General features: G+C 33.7%; 3 protein-coding genes across 3 annotated transcripts; all 3 read left to right on the top strand.

The window, feature by feature from the left end:
• The first annotated feature begins 10,002 nt into the window (after positions 1–10,002).
• LOC126696207 (dirigent protein 22-like) lies at positions 10,003–11,051 on the top strand. Its single transcript, XM_050392981.1, has 2 exons — positions 10,003–10,323; positions 10,857–11,051. Exons 1-2 carry the CDS (start codon positions 10,003–10,005, stop codon positions 11,049–11,051), a joined length of 516 nt encoding a protein of 171 aa, XP_050248938.1.
• A 5,982-nt stretch (positions 11,052–17,033) lies between these two features.
• LOC126695333 (dirigent protein 22-like) lies at positions 17,034–17,845 on the top strand. Its single transcript, XM_050392032.1, has one exon. The coding sequence runs from the start codon at positions 17,125–17,127 to the stop codon at positions 17,659–17,661; it is 537 nt and encodes a 178-aa protein (XP_050247989.1). The 5' UTR covers positions 17,034–17,124; the 3' UTR covers positions 17,662–17,845.
• A 3,522-nt stretch (positions 17,846–21,367) lies between these two features.
• Positions 21,368–22,371, top strand: LOC126695332 (dirigent protein 22-like). Its single transcript, XM_050392031.1, has one exon. It carries the CDS (start codon positions 21,617–21,619, stop codon positions 22,121–22,123), a length of 507 nt encoding a protein of 168 aa, XP_050247988.1. The 5' UTR covers positions 21,368–21,616; the 3' UTR covers positions 22,124–22,371.
• The last annotated feature ends 1,510 nt before the right edge of the window (positions 22,372–23,881 follow it).

Here is a 23,881-nt window from a genome sequence, read left to right as displayed (position 1 = left end):
AATAATGGAGGAAAATGGGAAAGGGGGGCTTGAAATTTTTGTGCCTTTTATTTTTATTTTAAAAATTTTTTACTCACAGAATTTCTTGCAGCGATCTAACGGCTTCAAAATCCATCAAAAGAAACAATTTTATGAAGTAAAAATGCTGCAATAGCTTTGTTGTAGCGTTCTTTACAAAAGTGATAGGATGTACGCACGCGCTATTTACGGAGAAAAAAGAAAAATAATAATGCTAATATACAAGTCTTATAACTTTTGTCATAATTTGCACACGTGATAAGTTATGAGTAGTGGAATTGTGAACACACATGGACGCACAATTTTTCTCCATCACTCACAACTTACTACATAAGCAAGTCGTGGCAAAATTTTTATAATTTATTGTGATGTTACCATTATTAAAAATAAATAAAAATGTACGCAATCAATCGTTACATTAGAAAACTCAAGTAGCATCTTCTCATAAAGAAAAAAAAAATAAAAATAAAGGAAAAGAAAACTCAGGTAGCAGGGCATCACTCATCAGTGTGTCGGCCAATAACTTTCACTAGTCGTTGGTTGCCTACATGTAATTTGCAAATGCGGAAAAATCTGTTATACACATGTGGATTCTCACACTGCTCAAAATGTATTGAATTTGTGATTTTAAGTTATAATATGTACTAAATTTGTGACTTTAAGTCGTAATTTTATATTTGAAATCGTAACTTAAAATCATGAGTATAGTGCATTTTAGATGCGTGTGGATTTGTGTAAGATGCTAGGTCCCTAGATATTCTTTGCCCTTTAGAGTAAGATTTTATTTATTATCTTTGGTATGGGACAAAACTTGAATTAAGCATGTATAAACAACTTTCAAGTAAGATAGTGCCACATAAATGATTCGGGTTTCATAATTTGTCAGTATATTTTTCCTCTCACGACCTTACTTGAACAAGTTCTGTTCTATGGGCTCGCATCTCTGTATTTTTGCTCACTAAGCATGTCATATATACTTTCCCTCGATTGGACTAATATGTGCTTTAGATTAGATTTGCGTTTCGTAATAAACTAAAATTGCACTAATATGAACTTTAAATTAGAGTTGCGTATCGTAATAAACTATAATTGCACCAATATGAGCTTTATATTAAGATCAAGTGAAATTGCACTAATATGAGCTAAAGATATTGTGATGAGTCTTTCTCTAGGATTTAATATTAAGTTTACTATATTAAGCAAATATTGGAATTATTATGTATTGTCTCTTTCTTTCTTGTCAAATAACATTTAATGTTTTTTGAAATATTTTCAAAGTTACAATCAAATAAAGAAAAGCAAGTCATTTGTTTCTTACACGGTGATTCAAAATTATCATCTAAAAGGGTGATGAAATGAAATTAATGGTCCCCCCCCCCCCCCCCCCCCCCCCCCCCCCCCCCCTGCCAAAAATATGGTAATTTTTTTTCAATCCTATCAATGTATTTATCATGTTTTGATGTTGATGCATTGCACGTATGGTTGTCAAAATCCCAATTTGGATCCTACGATCCTATGATCCCACCTGCCCAAAACGATCTGGATCTTTAAAGGATCGTATGATTTTGACAATTCCAAACAACCTTGATTTTTTGTAATTTTTTTTAACTTGACAGAAGGCTTAGTTGGACTCAAATGAAAAATAAAATCCCAATAGACCAAGTTTTTCCACTCTAATGTAGAGAGAGTGTTAGTTGGACCCAAATAAAAAATATCCCAATAGAGTGTCACGTTTTGAGGTTTTTTGCCTCTTTAAATGATGCTTACAATTTGATGTATTGATATATGGTAATTATATTAATGAATGAATAATTTATGTGATTATTTAATATACCAATGTGTTTTTTTTTTTTTTTCTCAAATAATGTAGGATCTTATGATCCATGATTCGATCCTACGATTTACGATCTCACCTACCTCCCACGACCTTATGCAGGATCCCGATTTTGATAACCTTGATTGCACGACCTCCCACGACCTTATGCAGGATCCAGATTTTGATAACCTTGATTGCACGACATACGTTTCTACGATAAATACCATGTAACATTAATGAGTTGAACTTGTAGAACGAAGGCTTTAAGTTTACGGGCAAAAATGTGCGGATCAATCAGACCAACGTGTGTGTATATATATATATATATATATAAGAGTTAGAACTGAAAATAATACCTGGTTAATGGACTATGGACATGTAAAGTTATTAATTTCCACCAACGAAAATACTGTAGTTTTTGGATAGTTTATGTTAGGACATATGTGTTTCACTTGTTAGGAACATATGTCACTATTTTATGTAATTGACTTATCCTTTGACAAAACGCATTTTACTTGTATTTAGGTAGATTTAGGATGTGTTTAAATACTTTAAGAAACCATGTTTCAAGAGCAAGTGTTGAAGCCTTCAAGTCTGTCCAAGAAAACAAGATGATAATGCAAATTCATCAAAGCTCGATAGCTACCTCGATGGCTGCATCTATCGAGCTTAAGAAAGCTGTTTAAGCCCTGTGTGCTTGACACTTCCTATATGTCGAGGTTTAAGAATTTCAGAATTTTGATATGATTTTCTTGGGATCCGTGAATAGTTCTTTGGGCTTTCTTTTCTCCTAACCCTAGACATATAAAAGGATTGTTTTAAGGGTAGTCAAACAGTTCACAAGTTGCACAAGCATTGAGCAAACTCTGTTCAAGCAAATTGTGACCGGAGACGAAGTTCTTGCCCTACTTCATCTCTTTCTCTTGAAGAAGTTACTGTGTATGTGCACCATAGGGTTTTGTAACCAAGCATCTTCTTGATATTCATCGTGTGGAGGAACTGAAGAACTTTGCAGCCAACAACCTTCTTAGTTGGTGATTGAAGTCGCGTACTGGGATCCGCGCAATTGGTTAGTCATGTACTTGGGAGCCGTGCATTGAAAAGGGGAATTGTCACTACAGAACAAGTCCAATTGGGTACTGGGATAAGGGTTCAACTGTAGGTTGGTAAGGTACTTGGGATTCCTTTACTTGTAACCGCTTGTTGTGATAATAGTAGAGTTTCGAGAGTGGTGACCTGAAAATCACCTGGTGGGGTTTTTGCCATTAGTTTTTCCCATTCGTAAACAAGTCACCGTGTTATTTATTTTTTGCTGCATAATTAGTTTATTGGTGATTTGTTTGTGCTACCACGCATTTGCATGATAAATTGATTAATTAATAACTTGGCTAATTAATTAATTAATTTCTATCACAAGGAGTCATTCAGTTTGTGGTCTATCAAGTGGTATCAGAGCAGACACACTCTGATTAGGGTTTAATCTTTGCTGTGTTGATCCATTGACCCCTGTTTGTCATGGATAGAGGACAGTCATTAATCATACCTCCTTTATTTGATAGCACTAACTATGTATACTGGAAAGTATGCATAAGAGCTTTCTTGCAGTCTTTAGATGAAAAGGTTTGGCAAGCTATCGAGATTGGTTGGACTAAGCCAAAAGAAGCGCCGGTTAATTGGGATGAAGCCAAGATCAAGGCGGTAAACTTTAATAGCAGGGCATTGAATGCATTATTCAGTGCAATCACCAATGAGGAGTTCAAGAAGATATCCTCTACTGAAACTGCTGAGGAAGCATGAACCATCCTCCAGACAACCTATGAGGGTACTAAGGCTGTCAAGGACTCAAAGCTTCAAAGGCTCACTACAAGCTTTGAAGAGATAAAGATGGAGGAGGATGAGTCATTCGATGAGTTCTATGCCAAGCTAAAGGACATAGTGAACTCAACCTTCAATCTTGGGGAAACCATTCCTGAACCCAAGATTGTGAGGAAAGTGCTCAGATCTTTACCCGAGAGATTCCATGCCAAGATCATGGCAATAGAGGAATCAAAGGATATTGACAAGATTCCTCTGACTGAGCTGGTTGGAAACTTGCAGACTTACGAGCTAGGGTTAACAAGAATAGGCAAGTCGGGTAAAAGCAAGAGCATGGCGTTGAAGGCCAAGAGCAGTGAGATAGATGAGTCTTCAGATGATGAAGATTCCAAGATGAAGTCCTACATCACCAAGCAGTTCGAGAAGTTTATGAAGAACATAAATGGAAAGGGCTTCGACAAGGACCGCAGGCAATCCAGCTCTTCTCAGTTTAATGGCTAAGACAAAGGGAAGAAGGATGCTAAGGAAGGTGGTCAGTACATTGTTCCCGCAGGACCTAAGTGCTTTGGGTGTCAAGGTTTCGGTCACATGAAACATGAGTGTCCTACTTATCTCAAGAGCATTGAGAAGAGCAAGGCACTTGCTGCTACCTTGAGCGACACCGAGCCTGAGGATGATTCCGACAATGAGGATGACGGAATCTTGAATGCATTCACTGCCACTATTAATCCTACTGATGGGATTGTTGAAGAAGAGGAATTGGTGGAATCCAGATTTGAGAAGATGGATGATCAAGATGACATCCATACAGCTTATGAGAAACTATACAAGCTTTCTTAGAAGCATGAGAAACTGTATAGGCTAACCACCATGAAACTCAGTGATGTGGAACTTGACCGTAAGAAGCTTTCCACAAAGTTTGATGAGACTAATCAGACTATTGGAGTACTGAGGTTCGAGAACAATTTCTTCGCTGAGAAGACCAAGAAGCTTGAAGCGGAACTGTTTCAAGTCAGAGCTCAATTGGAGAGGACTTCAAGTGCAAAGCTTGATGAGATGCTCAACATTCAGAAATCTACTTAAGATCGAACAGGTTTAAGGTATGGTCTTTCTTCCTCTAATATTGTTTCTACTAGTACTACTATTTTTGTTCCTCTTGCTAATACTGTTAAAATTGAGAACAATAAGATTAAAACTGAATTAGTTTGTGAGAACTTAGACAAGGGTAAATCTATCTTAGGAGCATCCCCTAAGCTTGAGAAGAAAGATGTTAAAAACCCTAGGGCTAAGAAGGCTAACTCTCAAAAGCCTAAACAAAAGAAGCAGCATCTCTGTCATCATTGTGGAGCTGCTGGTCATACTCAACCAAATTGCTACAAGTGGCTTGCCACTCAACAGAGCAATGGCATGATAGCATCTGGGAACCAGAATCAGCTTCAATCCTCTCTTGCTCCACTTGGAGATCTTCTCAAAGCTGTCATGTTCCTTTCAAACTTGAACGGTTTTAATTCTTCCCCCTTGCCGCCGATTCAAGGGTTTAATCAAAGGAAAGGTTCTTCCAGGGTGTGGAAGGAAAATGGCTCCAAGTGATTCTATCACTTTTCTCTTTCTCTCTTCTTGTTTTTGTGTATACATTTTTTTTGTGTTTTGCTTTCATTTGTTTTGAGTCAGTCTAGTTTTTATGTTTTGCTTTGTTCAACATGTTTTTATTTGTTTTCAGTTTTGATTATTTTGTTTTTGATATAAAAATTAAAAAAAAAAGAAAAAGAAATCAGAAAAATACAAAAAACAGTGTGTGTTTTGTGTACATTGGTATTTGTGTACCTTGGATGGCCATTGAAACAAAATTTTCTAAATTTTGTATCTTTTGTAGCTTAGATGAGCATCTCTATGCACAACTAAGCAAGTGATCTTTGTGGCTCTTGTTAATGATAAGTAAGATTAAGTTATCTCTTGTACTTAACACTCGTGTCACTCTTTTTGATAGGAATGACTAAAAAATCCTAAGAGAAAGGCATTAATAACCATCTCACCACTGTTGCCCGCCAATCATAATATGACACCTGTATGCTTCGGCATAGCAAAAGTGCAATGTCAATGACATTTGTGTGCTTAGGCATAGTAAAATTGGAATGTCAAATATCATTGTGTATTTCTTTTCTTTCTCTAATATGCACATGCATGATATGCTTAAAAAGAAAGATATGCAAAGAAAATAAAAAGCAAAAAGATTAAAAAATGCTTTAAAAAAAATTATTGCAAGCGTGTATTCTAGGAAATGGAGGAGTTATAGGATGTACCTCGAAGGTGATAGTCCCCATCAAGCAGTTATGATTGTGTGTGAGTTAAAGTGATTTTTTCATATCTCAAATCGTCATAACATGTATACACTTATGCAATCTTGCGATATTTTTCACACACAACACGCAATATTCTTTGCTACTCTTGATACATGTGCGGGTACAATGTGATTTGCCATCACAAGGTTTTACATGTGTTAATGTATGCTCACTAAACTGTCTTGACTTGTTTTTGAAATATAAAATTGGTTAGACTTGTTTAGTGTGTGTGTGTTTTTGAAGATCCATGTGCTTAAAATTATTATTGAGAGATGATTTTGAGAGCTTAATATGTTGATTGGATCATTGGTTGAGTTGCATGTTGGATTGCATTCATGTCTGTGTTTTTCACATCTTGAAAAACTGCTTTTAAAAGCTAGCTTGACACCTCCTCGATACCTCCTCGATACCTTGCTATCTGTCGAGCTTCTTCAGCTTTTTCTTATCACAATCCCGACAACTTCTCAACACCTGGTGGATCAATCGAGAAAGTTCCTTCCTCCTCGATAGCTTCTCGACACTTGGTGGATCGATCGAGCTTCTGTTCTTGTATCTGATGATTTGTTCCTCGACACCTCCTCGATACTTGTATCTGTCGAAGACCATTTTCTCGATACCTTCCTCAAAAGATGCCTCGACACCTCTCGACACCTTCATCTGTTGAGATTTACTGAGGCACTATTTATTCTTCCTCGTGCGATCCGAGCCTTATTTCGTTCGATCTCTCTCTCGATAGATCTCTATTTTCTCTCCCAAACTATCTCATCTCACTCCAATCTTTGTTCCTCAGGTTTCTTCAAGCTTTTTCAATTTTTTCTTCTCTTGGTAAGCTTCTAATCTTTTCATATTCATGCATTTCATGTTTTGAAACCTAGGTTTTGGGGTTTTTGAAAAATTTTGGGGTTTTTCAAAATTGACGAGTTATTATTGAAATTTTGGGATGAGTTTTCACTTAAATGAGTTTAAAACCTCATACATTGCATCACATTAGCATTATAATAGTATTGTCATGCATTTAGATGTGTACTATCTATTTGTGTGCTGATAGGTTTGGATTGGGCTGAGCCCATGATGAAATTTCTTTTGCATGTCACATGGTCATGCATTTCCCATGCATACGTACTCTCTTTTCAATATACTGGTTATATTTAATTTGCTTGGGACTTTTTTGATTGTCTTTTCTTTCTTTCTTTCTTTCTCTTTCTGTTTACAATAGTTGTGTCTATGGCACCTAAGCGTAAATCTACTCCAACTCGGAATCCTCTTCATTCCGGAGCTTCTTCATCTTCTGATTCTGCTCCTCTCTCTCTTCGGTTCCTTGATGATGATGCCCACAAGGCATTCTCGGAGAACTTTTCTAGACGAGGTGTTCATTCGGAACGCCAAGTTATTTTGGTGGACTTCGCCGACACTGACCTTCCCACTGTCATTCACAATCGGGAATGGGAGTCACTATGTGACGTCCTAGTCACTTGTCCTCTTGTGCTTATCCAGGATTTTTACTCCAACATGCACAGGATTAATCATTCAGTACCTCTTTTCTTCACTCGCGTTTAAGGTACGCACATTCCTATCACACCGCAACTTGTTGCAGATGTGCTTCAGGTCTCTAGGATAGAGTTTCCTGACTATCCTAGTTGTGAGCGTCTGAGGACTGTGTCCAAGGATGAGCTCATGTCTGCTTTCTGTGAGCGCCCTTCTGTTTAGGGTGAGCGTCAGTTTACATCATGTAGACCTTTTGCTAAAGGTCCTAGATTCATGAACATGGTGATGACCTTTGTTTTGCATTCATTCTCTCACTACAACTCTATCACAGAGCCTCGTGATGAGATGCTAGCTCTACCGATGAGATGTCTACTTGACACTCTTACCCTTTGTCACTCGTAACAAAAAGGGGGAGTAGTTTTGGATATGAGAGTAGTCATTCTTAGGGGGAGAGTTAGTATAGGATCATTTTGTTAGGGGGAGTGTTGATATGTTTTGAGGGATGTAGTGAGGATATTATGTATCTTTTCTTTTCTTTCTTTTATAAATACATTGTTCTTGTACATTAGGTCTTGTGACCATTTATAGACATACATTGTACTTATCTCTTTCTTTATATTGGTGTATGTTTTTCTTTCACCTACCCTTTCATGTGTTGTTTCTTTTCTCCCTTTATACACATGCTTCTTATTACTTGTATGCAATCTATTATTTCTGTTTCACACAAAGATGCCTTGATGAGTTTTGTTTAAAGTGTTTTAGAAATACAGGTTGTCAAAGTCTACTTGCCATAAACTTTCTTCTTGCAAAGTTTTTCAAGAGTTTGTGTTAGGATAGATTTTATTGTATTCAACAAGTGAATATGAGTTGAGTGATTTATGACTTCTCTCATATGTTCATTTATTTGTTGTGTTTTTGTCACGGATTGCCAAATGGGGAGATTGTTAGGACATATGTGTTTCACTTGTTAGGAACATATGCCACTGTTTTATGTAATTGGCTTATCGTTTGACAAAACACACTTTACTTGTATTTGGGTAGATTTAGGATGTATTTAAATACTTTAATAAACCATGTTTCAAGATCAAGTGTTGAAGCCTTCAAGTCTGTCCAAGAAAACAAGCTGATAGTGTAAATTCATTAAAACTCGATAGCTGGCTCGACAGCTGCATCTATCGAGCTTAAGAAAGCTGTTCAAGCCTCGTGTGCTCGACACCTGCTCAATAGCTCCTATCTGTCGAGGTTAAAGAATTTCAGAATACTGATCTGACTTTCTTGGGATCCGTGAATATGTCTTTGGGCTATCTTTTCTCCTAACCCTAGACATATAAAAGGATTGTTTTAAGGGCCATCAAACAGTTCACAAGTTGCACAAGCATTGAGCAAACTTTGTTCATACAAATTGTGACCGGAGACGAAGTTTTTGCCCCAGTTCATCTCTTTCTCTTGAAGAAGTTGCTGTATATGTGCACCATAGGGTTTTGTAACCAAGCATCTTCTTGATATTCATCGTGTGGATGAACTGAAGAACTTTGCAGCGAACAACCTTCTTAATTGGTGATTGGAGTCGCGTACTAGGATTCGCGCAATTAGTTAGTCACGTACTTGGGAGCCGTGCATTGAAAAGGGGAATTGTCACTACAGAACAAGTCCAATTGGGTATTGGGGTAAGGGTTCAACTGTAGGTTGGTAAGGTACTTGGGATTCCTTTACTTGTAACCGCTTGCTATAATAATAGTGGAGTTTCTGGAGTGGTGACCTGAAAATCACCCGGTGGGGTTTTTGCCGTTAGTTTTTCCCATTCGTAAACAAATCACCGTGTTATTTATTTTCCGCTGCATAATTAGTTTATTGGTAATTTGTTTGTGTTATCACGCATTTGCATGATAAATTGATTAATTAATAACTTAGCTAATTAATTAATTAATTTTTATCATAAGGGGTTATTCAGTTTGTGGCCTATCAGTTTATTTGCTAAACATGAAGCAAAAATATATAATTTTTGGTAGATTTTGTGCTTAAGGGTGACAGAAAGCTCATTATTAACATATTTCAGAAAAAAACTGTTTTTGCTATACTTCTTTTTTAATTTTTATTTTTTAAATTGAGATAGCATAAATAAAAAAACAAGAAACTTTCTGCCAAACTACACGGTGCACCTAATTAATTAATATGACAATCCAGGCGACAAGTGAAAACTGAAAATAATGGTATTTTGCCAATCAATGATGGACATGTAAAATTATTCATTTCAATGTACAAAAAAAAATTAACGTTTAATGCTAATTGCTAACTTGCTCTGAGATACCAAATTCCTTACAATTTAGTCACTACCAAGTAAGTAACCCTGATAATATTGATAGTCAACCTGGCAATTTGGCATATATGAATGTGAAAATTCTCTCTCTCTCTCTCTCTCTCTCTCTCATTATAAATAGATCGAACCCCTTGCACCCTCAGCACAATCAAGTTCATTCATTCCTAAGAGCTTGCTTAATTGCTAGCTTAGTTAGCTCAAATACACGTACAATGGAAGCAAAAATTGTCTCATTGTCCTTAATGTTAGTACTCCTAACTCTAGCTACATCCATAGAGGCCTCAAAGTACCAGTTCTTAAAGCTCAAAGAAACCAACATGGTGTTCTACATGCAAGACTGGGAGACAGGCCTCAATGCCACAGTGTTCCCCGTTGTTGGCATCCCTAACAAGCCATGGCAAGTCACTAGGTTTGGTACAGTCATGGCCATTGATGACAAGGTGACAGTGGCTATTGAAAGGAACTCATCCCAGGTTGGAAGGCTTCAAGGCATTTACGTGAACTTGGCATTGGACCTAGGATGCACGGACACGGTTGGGAGGGTGTTGCACCGGAGTTCGACGCAGCCCGACGCAGGGTGTGGCGTTCGACGCGGCTGCCAGGGCGTCGGTGTCGCATCTAAGTTTTTTTTTTTTTTTTTTTTTTTTTTTTTTTTTTTTTCTCGGATTCGCACCGACTCAACTCAATTCACGCCGACTTGGCTTCGATTCGCGCCGATTTAGCTAGAATCGGGCCATATCAGCCGGCGACAGAAATGGCCGAAACGGTTGAAACAGGCTGAAATCGGCCTTGAATCTAGTCGGAACAGCCGAAATTTCCACCTCTGAGGCATACTAATGTGTTTCTTGCCTTCTTCTTTCTTTGTTTTGTGAATCAAGCATAGTAATGTGTTTTTGAAAAATATTTTAATAGTAAAAATATATAGAAAATATAAATAAACTTTTTTTAATAATTTTTTAATCGCTGTAACCCGCCACACCCACACCCAAATCCGGAAACGCACCCGTGCTACATAGCATTGGACGGTACTGACTTGCACCTATTGGTGTCACTTGTGTTCACCAAGAAGGAGTACAATGGTAGCACCCTTGAAATACAAGGAGCAGACAGGTTCTACCAAAAGTATAAGGAGGTATCAGTGATTTCAGGAACTGGAATATTTAGGTTGGCTCGTGGTTATGCTATTCTACAGACTGTTTATTATGATGTACCCAAGGGTAATGCAATCATCAGGTGGAATCTCACTGTTTTTCATTACTAAGTTGTTGGTATATTTGTATGGAATTAATACTAGTCGTCAAAGCAACTTGCTAGATTAAGTTTGCATTTAAACCAATTAAGGTACAGGAAAAAAAGAAAAAAGAAAAAAGGTTTTAATATGTGGTGTATAATAAGTGACAACACAGATTTGTCATGTTTCTGGTTTACCATATAATAAAATAATTGTAATATTTAGTTTTGATGTATATGCATGTGTTGATGTTTTACGAACAAATTTTGATTATTGTTAATTGTTACTCAAGTACTCTCCATTGTATGTGCTTTGTACTTTCTCAATAGTTATGTAATGTATATAAGTATATTAGAGAATAATTCTATAGCTTAACTTATTATTAATATTTTAATTTGTATTTTCTTTTTGTGCAGCTGTAATTGGGAGGGTTAAAAGTCATTAAGGATTTGTTTGGCCTTTATTTATTTATTTTAAGTGTGAAAAGACGACATGACTATTAGACGAGAGATTTTCTTTAACCAGTTTTAAGCCTTTAAAGGCATGATTAGCATAGTTACTAAATAGTATTATTTGTTACACATATTCTATAACTCACTCGATTTTTTGAACTAAAATCGTAAATTGAAGACATAATTTTAAAATGAAATCGTGTTTTTAACTCACAAATTCAGTTTAAAAAATATGTGTGTAATAGTTTTTATCCATTAAAAAAAGAAGAAGGTATGATTAGTATAAAAGTATAGAACTTATGGTTCGATAAGACAAAAAAAGTACTGTGAATCCCTTCCAAAAAAAAAAAAAAGTACTGTGAATGTGTTACACATGATTAGTTTTTTTGCTTCTTTCTCTCTCTCTCTCTTTTAGTATAAATGTCAAACTGAGGCATTGTAATGACTTGAATCAGTATCTTTTTTAGTCGATAATAGAATTAGTTTTCTTCTTTAGAAAATTTTTCACAGACTGCTACAACAAACGTTCAAACCTCAAACAATCCGTAGCAGTCATCATAAATGCTGCGCTGCAATATCTCCGTCTGTTCTAGCATTTTTTACAAACGCTCTTACAAATGTTGTTCATAGTTGTTCTCTGCTACGGCAGATCAAGTTCCTCTTCTTCCGTTAAAGTTAGCTTTTAATTTTCCCATAGTCCATAAATTTTTACATCCATTTATGTTGTTCGTCTCCTTTCCATTCCAATACATACCTCAAAAGAAGCCCCTCACTGAAAGGGTTAACAGCTTCTACAAGGCTCTATACCTTTACAAGAGCACTAAGGGTTCGAAGTGGACCCATCATCTATCTTTCAAACATAGAATTCTAAGGTTCTAAATATGAAAAAAAAAAAAAAATGTAGCGTGTTGTATAATATTGCACCATATTTCAAAGGCAAATAATAAAGTAAAGTATGGCATAGCTAGCTTATTTTCGGTGGTTAGTTTATTATATTTTATTACTTTTTTTTTTTTTTTTTTTTTTTAAGTAAGATGAATAAAAGTACATTTATAATTAGAAAAAGTAAAATTTTAAGAAATTATAATCAACCAAATGTGTTAAAAACTAGAAAAACCGAATTAACCAGCCCGACTCTTTCTGCAAATGATCAAATACCGTAATTAGAAATAAACTTCTAGACCTCATTGAAGAGGTTTGGGAATTTTATAATATTCATGTGCTTTTGTTTTACTGCTAAAAATCAAGCCAAAATATATGAGAGATTGTTATATACTTATATGGCAGTAGGCAGTAGACCTAGCAAAATTAGATCCAGTCTAATAATTCGACTTAGACTTAAAGAAAAATATCCAACCTAGGACTTGGGAGTATAAACGGGTAGATTGGACCCGACCCAATTAACTTCCATTTCGGGTTAACTCATAGCCAACTCAAATTGACTTGTTTTTAAAGTGAATATATATATTTTGTAGGGAATAATACACAAAATAATAAATGAAGAATAAGGATAACACAAAAGATAAACAAAAATAGATAATTTGGAAGCACGGAATTGTTATCCTTAGATAATATTTACCCCCACAGTACTTTTGTTACTAAAGGGTTATCGCAAATTTGTCCACAAGATACAATCAAGTTGTTGGGTTCTACAGATAGTAATTTTAGAGAATAACCACAAGATTTCTTGTGTTTATTTTTAATTTACTATTTTGTGGATTTAGTTACTTTTCAAGTGAACATAAGTCGCTATTTATACTTATAGGGTTATATTTCATCAAAAGATATGTATGGAGAGTCAAAATGTTTCATAAAACTATTCACAAGGCTTGAAACCTCTTCAAACATTCAGAACAAATACCAGAAAATTCTTTAGAAAAATCAGTTTTACGAGTTTCGATTGGTAGAGAGTTCCTTTCGATCAATCGAATGCTCTTTTCGATCGACCGAACAGGAATCGAATAGTGATTGAATCATCTAGTGACTCCAAGATTATTTTCTTCATCATTTCGATCGATTGAGCAAAAGCTTCGATCGATCAAAAATCCTTTAGTTTTAATTTCACTTAGAAAATTCCAAAACTAGAATTTTCACTTTACGAAATTATACTCTCCAAACTCAAACATCATTATTACAACCTATCCATATATATACCTATATATACAATATATATAAATATATATATATATATATATAAAATTCAAATGCGATATATAGTATAATATTCATTCTTCATTGATTCACTCGCACATTTGTGCTATGTTTGGATTAAGGGGGAGTAGAATAGAGGGAGGGAGAGTATGTTATGCTATGTTTGGAAGTTTGGAGGGAGAGAAGAGTAGAGGGGAGAAGAGTAGAGGAGAATGGTTATCTTCCACCTTATTTGGATGTTTCTAAAATTAAGTAAGGGGGAGGGGAATAATTAGTTTTTCCTCTTATTTGGATGTTTTAAAAATTAAGATGAGAAGGAGAGGAAATGATTAAATATATTTAAATAGAAAAATTTACTCTTATTTGAAAATTGATTTGCAATATTGGTCTATGATTAATTTGTTAGATTAAATAATTATATGACTAAAACGTGCAATTTTTTTTTTTTTTGATATATATATATTTTCTAATTCGAATTAAATAATCAACATTGGTCTATGATTGTATATATATATATATATATTTTTTTTTTTCTTTTTTATGCTAAAAAAAACCATCCTTCAATGATAATAATTAAAATAAGAAAAAATGTTTTGTTTGTTTGTTTATTGAAAAAATCAACAAAATATTGAATTTTGAGTGTTTTTTTCATTTATTATTATTATTTTTTAATATTTTTTATTTTACTTAGTTAATGAATTTAATTTTTGAGGATTCAAAGAAGAATTGAGACCCAAAAAACCAAAAAATAAAATAGGGAGAGTGACTCTATGAATTAACTCAAAAATAGGATTTTACTATGTAATTTAAACTCAAATGTTTGCCCACTTACTATTTAAAGACTAAACAATAGATCACAGCTGAAGCAACCCAAAATTCTCAAAAGAATATCCCTACTAACTACTAAGCAAATGGTAAACATTGCTCTTGTGAGAATACGAGTAGTTCATCCATACACAGTTACAACAGCAGCGGTGCCGAATGAAGAACCAGCAAAATATATGATTATGCCTCAAGAGGAAACTATATTCCATAGGAAATCACAAATTATGACCATCATAGATTAAGCAAAAACTACATAAATTTTTAAATTTTTTATTGAACAAAATTTACATCGATCCTACAATCAAACCCGATACTTGTATCAGAATGTTTGGGGTTACAACGTGGAATAAAAAATAGATTATGAAACATCAAAACAGCTTTGAATTCAAGATAAGAATGAATTTATGGTGCTCTCTCAAGTCAACAATATTGTTACATTTCACCAAAAATAGGTCCAACAAAGTTACAAAAGGTTCAGGTATGCTTTACAAAGATTTCTAGATGCATAGGAATTTATCCATGCCATCCACTTCCTCAGTCGTATTAACACTTTCATTTCTCACACTTTTTTTTTTGATAGGTAAGAAGAACTTTTATTCTCACGCTTACTAGAACAAATCAATTCCACTCCCAAGGTACCTACACCAAAGCGCTACAATGTTGGGAAAAGAATCTCCGAAATGGGGTTGGTTATTAATATCAAACTGAGACTATTTTCTTACAACAGTTGTCCTGTAATTCATCTGCCATTGCCAATAATCATCTAGGAGACGCATTTTCAATCTCGTGCGTGTTCTAGTGACCATATAGGAGGAATTTTGTAGATTAGTATAGATAAGCATTCAAATCATATCCGAAAGACTTCACTTTACTTACGAGGTCCAGGACATACTTGTTCCTTTCTTGGCAGTATGCATCCAACACTATAATTCCAGCTTGCTTAGTTGTCGTGGAAATTTCCAATGGTGCAAAAGTTCTTATTGATAAAGAAGTTTCTGCTTTCCATCCTGTAAGAGTGAGAGGTCCTCTTCAGTTTAAGAAGTTCCTGTTTTCACTTTCAAAGGAGAAATAAATAAAGGGGAAGAAACTAAAATACAAGGCAAAGGGACCACAATCATTATACTACTAAACAAAAGGAATTAATATGTGAATAATGACAATTAACCATTCAATCATAAATAAATCCAAACAGAGCCTAAAAGTTCTAGTAGTACTCATGGCCTTACATTCTCTCTTAAACTTGCAGTTTCTTTTAGCAAGCCTAAATTTGAAAGATTAATATGAGGCCTATTTTTATTTTTTATTGGGTACTAATTTGGTCCTTAAACTTTACCGAATGTTTATTTTAGGTATCTAAACTTCATTATATATATATATATATATATTATCCTTAAACTTTGTAAATAGTATTTTAATAGTTTAGAGACAAAAATAGAGATAAAAAATAATCTTTTTAAAATAGTTTAGGGAAGAAAAATAACATTTTAGTCAAGTTTAAGGACATAAAGTAAATTTGTTTTAATAGTTTAAGGACATAAAGTAAATTTTTTATAATAGTTTAGGGACAAAAAAATGAATTTCTCCAAAATTTTAAGGAGAGAAAATGAAGTTTTTTTTTTTTTTTTTTTTTTTTTTTTTAAGTTAAGGGATAAAAAACAAACTTTTGATAAAGTTTAGAACCAAAATAATATTTTACTTTTTTTTTTATTATTTTAAAAAGCAAATATAAGGCATACTTGTACATTCCTAGCTAATCTCACCTTACCTTGTTAACAATTTTATCTCATAAAAATCATGGTAGAATAAATGGGATTAATACCTCTATAGGGCCCATCATTATCTCTCCCAAAAAAAAAAAAAAAAAAAAAAACTCACGCACAACAACCCACTATGTTTTTATATTCTGCAGCCTTGAAGAGGAATTATTTATTGATATGACTAGAAGAGGAACCGATAAAAAAGCCTTCGTTATGGGCAACCGTAGGCCCTAGTGTTTGACTCGAAAATATAAAACTGTAGTACTAAACTGACTTTGTTATTTTTGACCCGCCTGTATTTGACTATTTTCAACTTGCTTAGCCTTGATGCCATGGATACTGTTTATTGTAGGCACAGCTGTGGCATTGTTTATGCAATTCCAGCTAGCCAACAAAAGATTACTAAACTTCGATATGCCTAGGGTCCAAGTTATTATTATCTTGGTCGGTTAAATTACCAACTGTACTAAGAGATAAAGTTATTTGAATATAATAAATTTAATTATTTTACAGTATATTTTTAGCACTTTCCTTTATGTATAGGTTAAAAGTACATCTTTATTAATTAAAATATTAAAATTTAATAAATTTAATCATTCAATCACGAAATACGAATATTAAAATCTCTGAAGAAGTACTTTCGGTTGTTGAAGCAATTTGCTCCAGCATTTCCTGGAAACTGTACTTCATTTTGGACTGTTAGGCTAGTACGTAAGTCTCCCTATGGAAAATCCCATGTGGTAGCTGCCTACAATTGACAATCAAAACATTTAGCCAAGTTGATACTCTCTCTCTCTCTCTCTCTCTCTCGTGTTATAAATTCAACACTATGCATCCTCACCGAGTCATCAATATTCACCACATCTTTCACTCTTAAGCGCTTGCTTCTTGTTATCTTAGTTATTAGCCCAATCCAAAATGGCAACAAAATTTGTCATATTGTCCTTATTGTTCCTCCTAGCTCTAGCCACATCCACTGAAGCCTCAAAGTACCAGTTCCAAAACCTCAAAGAAACCAACATGATGTTCTACATGCAAGACTGGGAGACTGGCGCCAATGCCACCTCCATCCCAGTCGCTGGCATCCCTCACAAGCGGTGGTCGGTTCTTTCGTTTGGAACAATCTTTGCCATCGACGACAAGTTGACAGTGGCTATTGAAAGGAACTCATCTGAGGTCGGGAGGGCTCATGGCATTTACGTGAACTCGGCATTGGACGGCTCTGACTTGCACCTATTGATGTCCCTTGTGTTCACCAACAAGGAGTACAATGGTAGCACTCTTGAAATACAAGGGGCAGACAGGTTTTACCAAAAGTATAGGGAGGTATCTGTGGTTTCAGGAACTGGAATATTCAGGTTGGCTCGTGGTTTTGCTACTCTAGAGACTGTTTACATAGACATACCCAATTCTAATGCAATCATCAGGTTGAATGTCACAGTTTTCCACTACTAAGTTGTTGGAAACTTAGTATGTAATAGGCGTAAAAAAAAAACTGTCAAGGTTTCTGATACGTGGTGGTATAATAAGTGAACACCCACAGTTGTCCTTTTTCTTGTTTACCATATAATAAAATGAGTGTAATATTTTGTTTTAACAGTGTCTTGATGTATAAGGAATAAATTTTGATTATTGTTAATTAATTGTAATACAATATTCTCAATGGCTATGCAATGTTTTTTGCAGTAAGAGTCTACGTTTTCTGGAATAATAATGATCCAATTTTTTCATCGTTCACATCCTTCCCAATTCAATCCATACCAAGAAAAGAAGCCCCTCGCTGAAAGAGTTAGAAGTTTATATTATACTAGGACAATGCCCTATACGTACGGCTATATCACTATAGGAACCCTAGCTGAGCAATGGGGTTCAGAGAGACGACTGACCATCTAGGACCTTTCAAATATAGAATTGTAAGGTTCTATTTCAAATTTTTAGACATCAATAATGTTGCATTTTGTATAATATTGCACCATATAGCAAAGGGAAATAATAAAGTGAAGTTTAGTATAGCTTATTTTCTGTGGTTTACTAATTTATTTTTTTTAAAAGGTGAATAATGTAAGTGCATATTTGTAACTTGAAAAAAATAAGACTTGAAAAAATTATATATACATGGTTCAACAAAAATCAAACAAGCACAATTCTTTCTCGTCAAATGATCAAATATTATATTTAGAAATGAACTTCTAGACCTCATTGAAGAGGGTGGGAAATTTTATAAAATTCATGTGTTTTTGTTTCATTTTCTTAAAGCCAAGCCAAAAATATATGACAGATTGTCGTCACTAGTCAACACTGTAACTTTCAGTTACCGTGTTTTGGATTAGTAGCCAACTTTCACAATAATTTCAACATCCTTCGAAGAATAATAATAATAATAATAATAATAATAATAAAAGAAAAAATATGTTGCACACGATATATATATATATATACACATATTGCTCAAAATAACTGAAAATATTCTTAAATTGGTTTCGTTTGATACGCAAATTTAAACATATATTTTCAGTTTTTAAATAAAATTACACGTAGTTTCACATTTTTTTTTATCCACACATATTTTTTTTTAAAATTGAAAATTGTTGTTTAAATATACATACTAAATAGGTCCTAAAATCAAAACTTAAAGTCATGTTTTGAATTGTTTTGGCCATTGTGTGTTTGTGTAGAATGTATAATAAACACGATCAAAATAATAACAATAATGATAAGATTTTGCTAATGTATGCCTTTAAGGTATACAATAATTTTTATTTTTAGAAAAAATATTCTCAAAAATTAAAAAATATTGATAATTTTTTTAATTTCTGATTCATAATAATATATATAAACTATGGCTTTTGTTTGTTTGTGCGGTGGGGTAAGGCGGGGGTTATTCAAATGCAGTCAAATTATTGGTTCAAACCGTCAAAGGCTGCAGTTTTGTCATTTTGTTCCATTTGACTGTTTGAGCCAATAATTGGACTATAAAGAAAAAATATGTTGCACACAATAAATATATATATATATATATATATATGCACTTATTACTCAAAACAAACTGAAAATGTACTTAAATTAGTGTTAGTTGGTATGTAAATTTAAACACATTTTTAATTTTTAAATAATATTATATATATTTTTATATATATTTTTAAAAAAATTAAAAATTATTGTTTAAACACACATACACCATATGAGTCCTAAAATCATATGTGTCCTAAAATAACAACTTAAAGTCATGTTTTAAATGGTTTTGGCCATTGTGTGTTTAGCTGTTTGCGTAGAATGTATAATAAACACGGCCAAAATAATAACAATAATAATATATATGAACTGTGGCTTTTGTTTGTTTGTGCGGTGGGGTAAGGGGGGTTGTTCAATTGCAGTCAAATTATTGGTTCAAACCGTTAAAGGCTGCGGTTTTGTCATTTTGGTCCCTTTGACTGTTTGAGCCAATAAGTGGACTGCATTTTTTCTTTTTTGGGGTAAACCACGCATGGAATTAAAACTACTGAACAATAAGTCTGCTAAAACGAACAAATCCTGCTTTTACTCTAGCTAGCAAATCAACCACCACACTCGGTGGGTTATACAAAAATTGAAAATCAGAGTTAAGTTCCGCTCCCATACAAGCAAGACGGTCAGCACAGTAATTAGCTTTTCTAAACATATGCGCCATTGAGTTATTAGGAAAAGTCTTTATCCAGTTTTTACAATCAGTTTAGAGAGGTTCAAACATTAGATGGACTGCATTTGGAGTTGATTAATGTGGGCTTTTGAGATATATTTATTGGTTTAAAAAACCAATAAATTTAGGGTCACAGATATCTTCATAATTTTTTGTGATTGATTGAAAATACTCAAAAGTGGTGTTTAATTATATGAAGAGTCTAGTAATTTAACTATATCTTTTAATATTTAAAATAAGGCATTCATAATTTAAATATTTTCTTACATATTGTAATAATTAAATTTAAAAAATAGTATTTATGGTGAATTTATGTAAAAATGAAACTGAAATCATAACTTGTTATCTTACCTCATTCTCAAAAAAAAAAAAAAATTGTTATCCTACCTACCACTAAAAAGTTGTGAAAAAGCTAGGGAAAAAATAAAGTCGTTTCCTTAGACATTACTCGTTTAAATATAAGGGATGCTTATCCATTCCCATCTAATCTCTTCTTGTCTTTATTAGCAATCGCATCCCTTAAAAAATCAAGGTAGATTAACACCTACCCACCATCTTTCAATAATCTGCAGCCCTTAATAATCATTTATAATATGACAAGAAGAAACACAGTAAAAAGCCACCATTATTGGCGACCATATGCCCTAGTGCTTGAAAATATACCCAGGCGATTTGTTTGACTCGAAACTCGAAAGTGTACTGCCTGGTGACTCGTTAATAGCGATTACTAGTTAGTAGTTACTAATAATAGGCATCGTATTTTCTTATGAGATTAATCCTTCTTTTATTTTTATTTTTTCTTATAAATAAAAGCATTCTGACATTTTTTTTTTTTGAGTATTTGGCTATTTTCTTAAGTATATACAATACTTTGTTCCATTCAATCCTAAAGTGAAAATAGCAACATTGAGGTTGTTTATTAGGACCGTAATCGAATGAACCTCTTTATGAAAAGTTCATGTGCATTTCACCCAAAAAAAAAGAAAAAGAACTTTCTTTTAGACTTTAACTGTTATATACAGATCATGCATAGACATAATAATGATTTATTAAATAAACTCGTTAGCTCAAACATATTAAGTAGCTCATAAGTAAGTCGACAATAAAATGAATTAACTTTGAAAATTTTATCTTATTTTAAAATAAATTCAAACTTGACTTAAGTGCAAAATAATATCAAATTTCTTCTCAAAAACCAAATATTGAATTACCCATCAAATTATTCATAAGCAGGCCTACTCACTTTGCCTCAATTTGTTTATCGTCCTAGTTATCATTTTGGTCAGAAACGAGATCAAAAAGATGATATTGTTCACATCATCAAAAAAAAAAAAAAAAAAAAATGATATTATAATCTTCAGCTGTTTAAAAAGAGCTTTCGGCATTTGATGTAATGATTCGTTCCAGCATTTCCTGGAAAGTGCATAAGTGCATGCACCGCTATATCGTTTGGATTGACACAAAACTGTTCGGCGACTATGTACGAATTATAAGCCCAAAGAAAAACCATGCGGTAGCTGACTACAGAGACAACCAACCAATTGAGAAACCGCCGTGCATGTGGATATTCTCTCTCTCTCTCTCTCTCTCTCTCTCTCTCTCTATAAATAGAACCCAACCCATGAAGCCACAATATTCCACATCACACAAGTAAGTTCATTAACTCCTAAAAGCTTGCTTGTCAACTTTGCTAGTCCAATCCACAATGGCAACAAAATTGTCATATTGTCCTTAATGTTCTTCTTAACTCTAGCCACATCTATAGAGGCCTCAAAGTACCAGTTCCAAAAACTCAAAGAAACCAACATGATGTTCTACATGCAAGACTGGGAGACAGGAGCAAATGCCACCGCCACCCCAGTCGCTGGCATCCCTCACAAGCGGTGGTGGATCCTCGGGTTTGGAACGATCTTTGCCACTGACGACAAGTTGACAGTGGCTATTGAGAGGAACTCATCTGAGGTCGGGAGGGCTCATGGTATTTATGTGAACTCAGCATTGGATGGCTCTGACTTGCACCTATTGATGTCACTTGTGTTCACCAACAAGAAGTACAATGGTAGCACCCTTGAAATTCAAGGGGCAGACAGGTTCTACCAAAAATATAGGGAAGTATCAGTGGTTTCAGGAACTGGAATTTTCAGGTTGGCTCGTGGTTATGCTACTTTGGAGACTGTTTATTTGGACATACCCAATTCTAATGCAATCATCAGGTGGAATATCACAGTTTTTCATTATTGACTTTTTTTGTATAAGAGTATGGAATAAGCTAGCGTTATTAAAAAAAAAAAAAAAAGTTCAACTACGTTAGCATTTTAAAACCTTTTTTTTTTTTTTTTTTGAGGATGTGAGAATTCGATTATTAAAGAGTCACAATATGTTTGGGGAAAAAAAAAAAAAAAGGATGTGGTGTATAATAAGTGACATAGCATATTTATCATGCGTTTTCGTTCACCATATAATAAAATCATTTTAATATATTGTTTTTACTGTTGCCTTTTATTAGTGAGACACTTGAAACTCTAAATTAATAACCCTAATACATACATATACGTAGTGTGTTTGCATAAAATATTGTAGAACCATAAGTAACCGTCACAACATATTTATATACATAAAAAGCCCCAAATTCACAAATTATAAGCTATCAAAATTTATAAACATTAAAAAAATTAAAATTGAAAGAAAAAATGATCAAATTATTTGGGAATAATTTTTTTTCCATTTATTTATTTATTTTAGTAGTAATTATATAATGGGTTATACAAACAGTAAACTCAAAATATGTACAATTATAATTGGAACTTTCAAATATTTGAAAAATCTACTCAATCAGTAGAAAATTGTATTTATTTTAATGAAAATTCAATGTAATATGGGACACAATAAATAACTCATTTAAGCAATGAAGATCTAACTCCATAGTGCTAAACAGGGGTGGAGCCGGGGGGGGGGGGGGGGGGGGTGAACTCCACCAAAACTACTTGACTGTTGGATATTTAGATTAGTTTCTCTCCCTATACAGATATAAGCATAACATGTTAGTGAGTAAGAGATGAAGGGTTTTAGTTGGTTTACAAATTTTACACTCGTTGGCGGCTATCCAAATAGTGCTATTTGCCTTTCATGTTAGGAGATATGCTCTATTTTTTGTCAAGAAACAGAATGTTTTTTAAGTCAGCCATATTTTCATTAGGTGAGGGTGAGGACTAGAGAGAGGGTTTTTGATAGATGATATTCTTCTCAGGTTAATGAATTTAGTTTAAACTAATATATGTCCAACACTCATAATGCCAGTAATCAAAGAGCACACCACATGTCAGTTCAAAGTTAACATGCAATGGGATGAATGTGACCACGTTGAAATAGTTCTGACTAATTCATATACTTATTGTACCATTATTTTTAAGCTAACGATGAAGTGAAATTTTTTGATTATAAAAACAATATTATCTATTATCTATTAAAAAATTAAAAAAGTTTTTGTATATAAGATAACATATACATAAAAATTAACTCACTACACTTGATCTTTCAAAATAATTGAAATTGATTTTTCTCGTACCACTACATTTCTTAAGTCTTTTTTTATTTTTAAAACAATCTTCTACCAAACCAAGTTTAAAATTTTCTCACCACTTCAACTCAAAGTAGCAGGTCCGTAGCCATTGGCCCAACGAGTTATTATACAACTTTTCAAATATATTGGTATATTTTTTATTAAAGAAAATGACAGTAGTGTATATTCAAAAGGGTATATCCAAAATGACCTAACTCTTAGATATACAATACAGACTTTAAACCTCTTTAACTCACACTCATTTTCCAATGTGGGATTAACCCACTGTTTTTTCTTTTGAGAATAATACTTAGAGTTTTTTTGGATAGAACTTATTTTGCTGAAACTGAAAATTGAAAACTGAAAATACTGTAACAAAATAATTTTTAAATGTGTGAATAGTGCCGTGGGACCCATTTTTAATGAAAAAGTTGCTGAAA

The sequence above is a fragment of the Quercus robur genome, chromosome 8 (assembly GCF_932294415.1).
Source record: "Quercus robur chromosome 8, dhQueRobu3.1, whole genome shotgun sequence".
In the NCBI taxonomy this organism is placed as follows: domain Eukaryota; kingdom Viridiplantae; phylum Streptophyta; class Magnoliopsida; order Fagales; family Fagaceae; genus Quercus; species Quercus robur.
The sequence above is the reverse complement of the archived record's forward strand: the minus strand, read 5'-3'. Positions and strand labels throughout refer to the sequence as shown.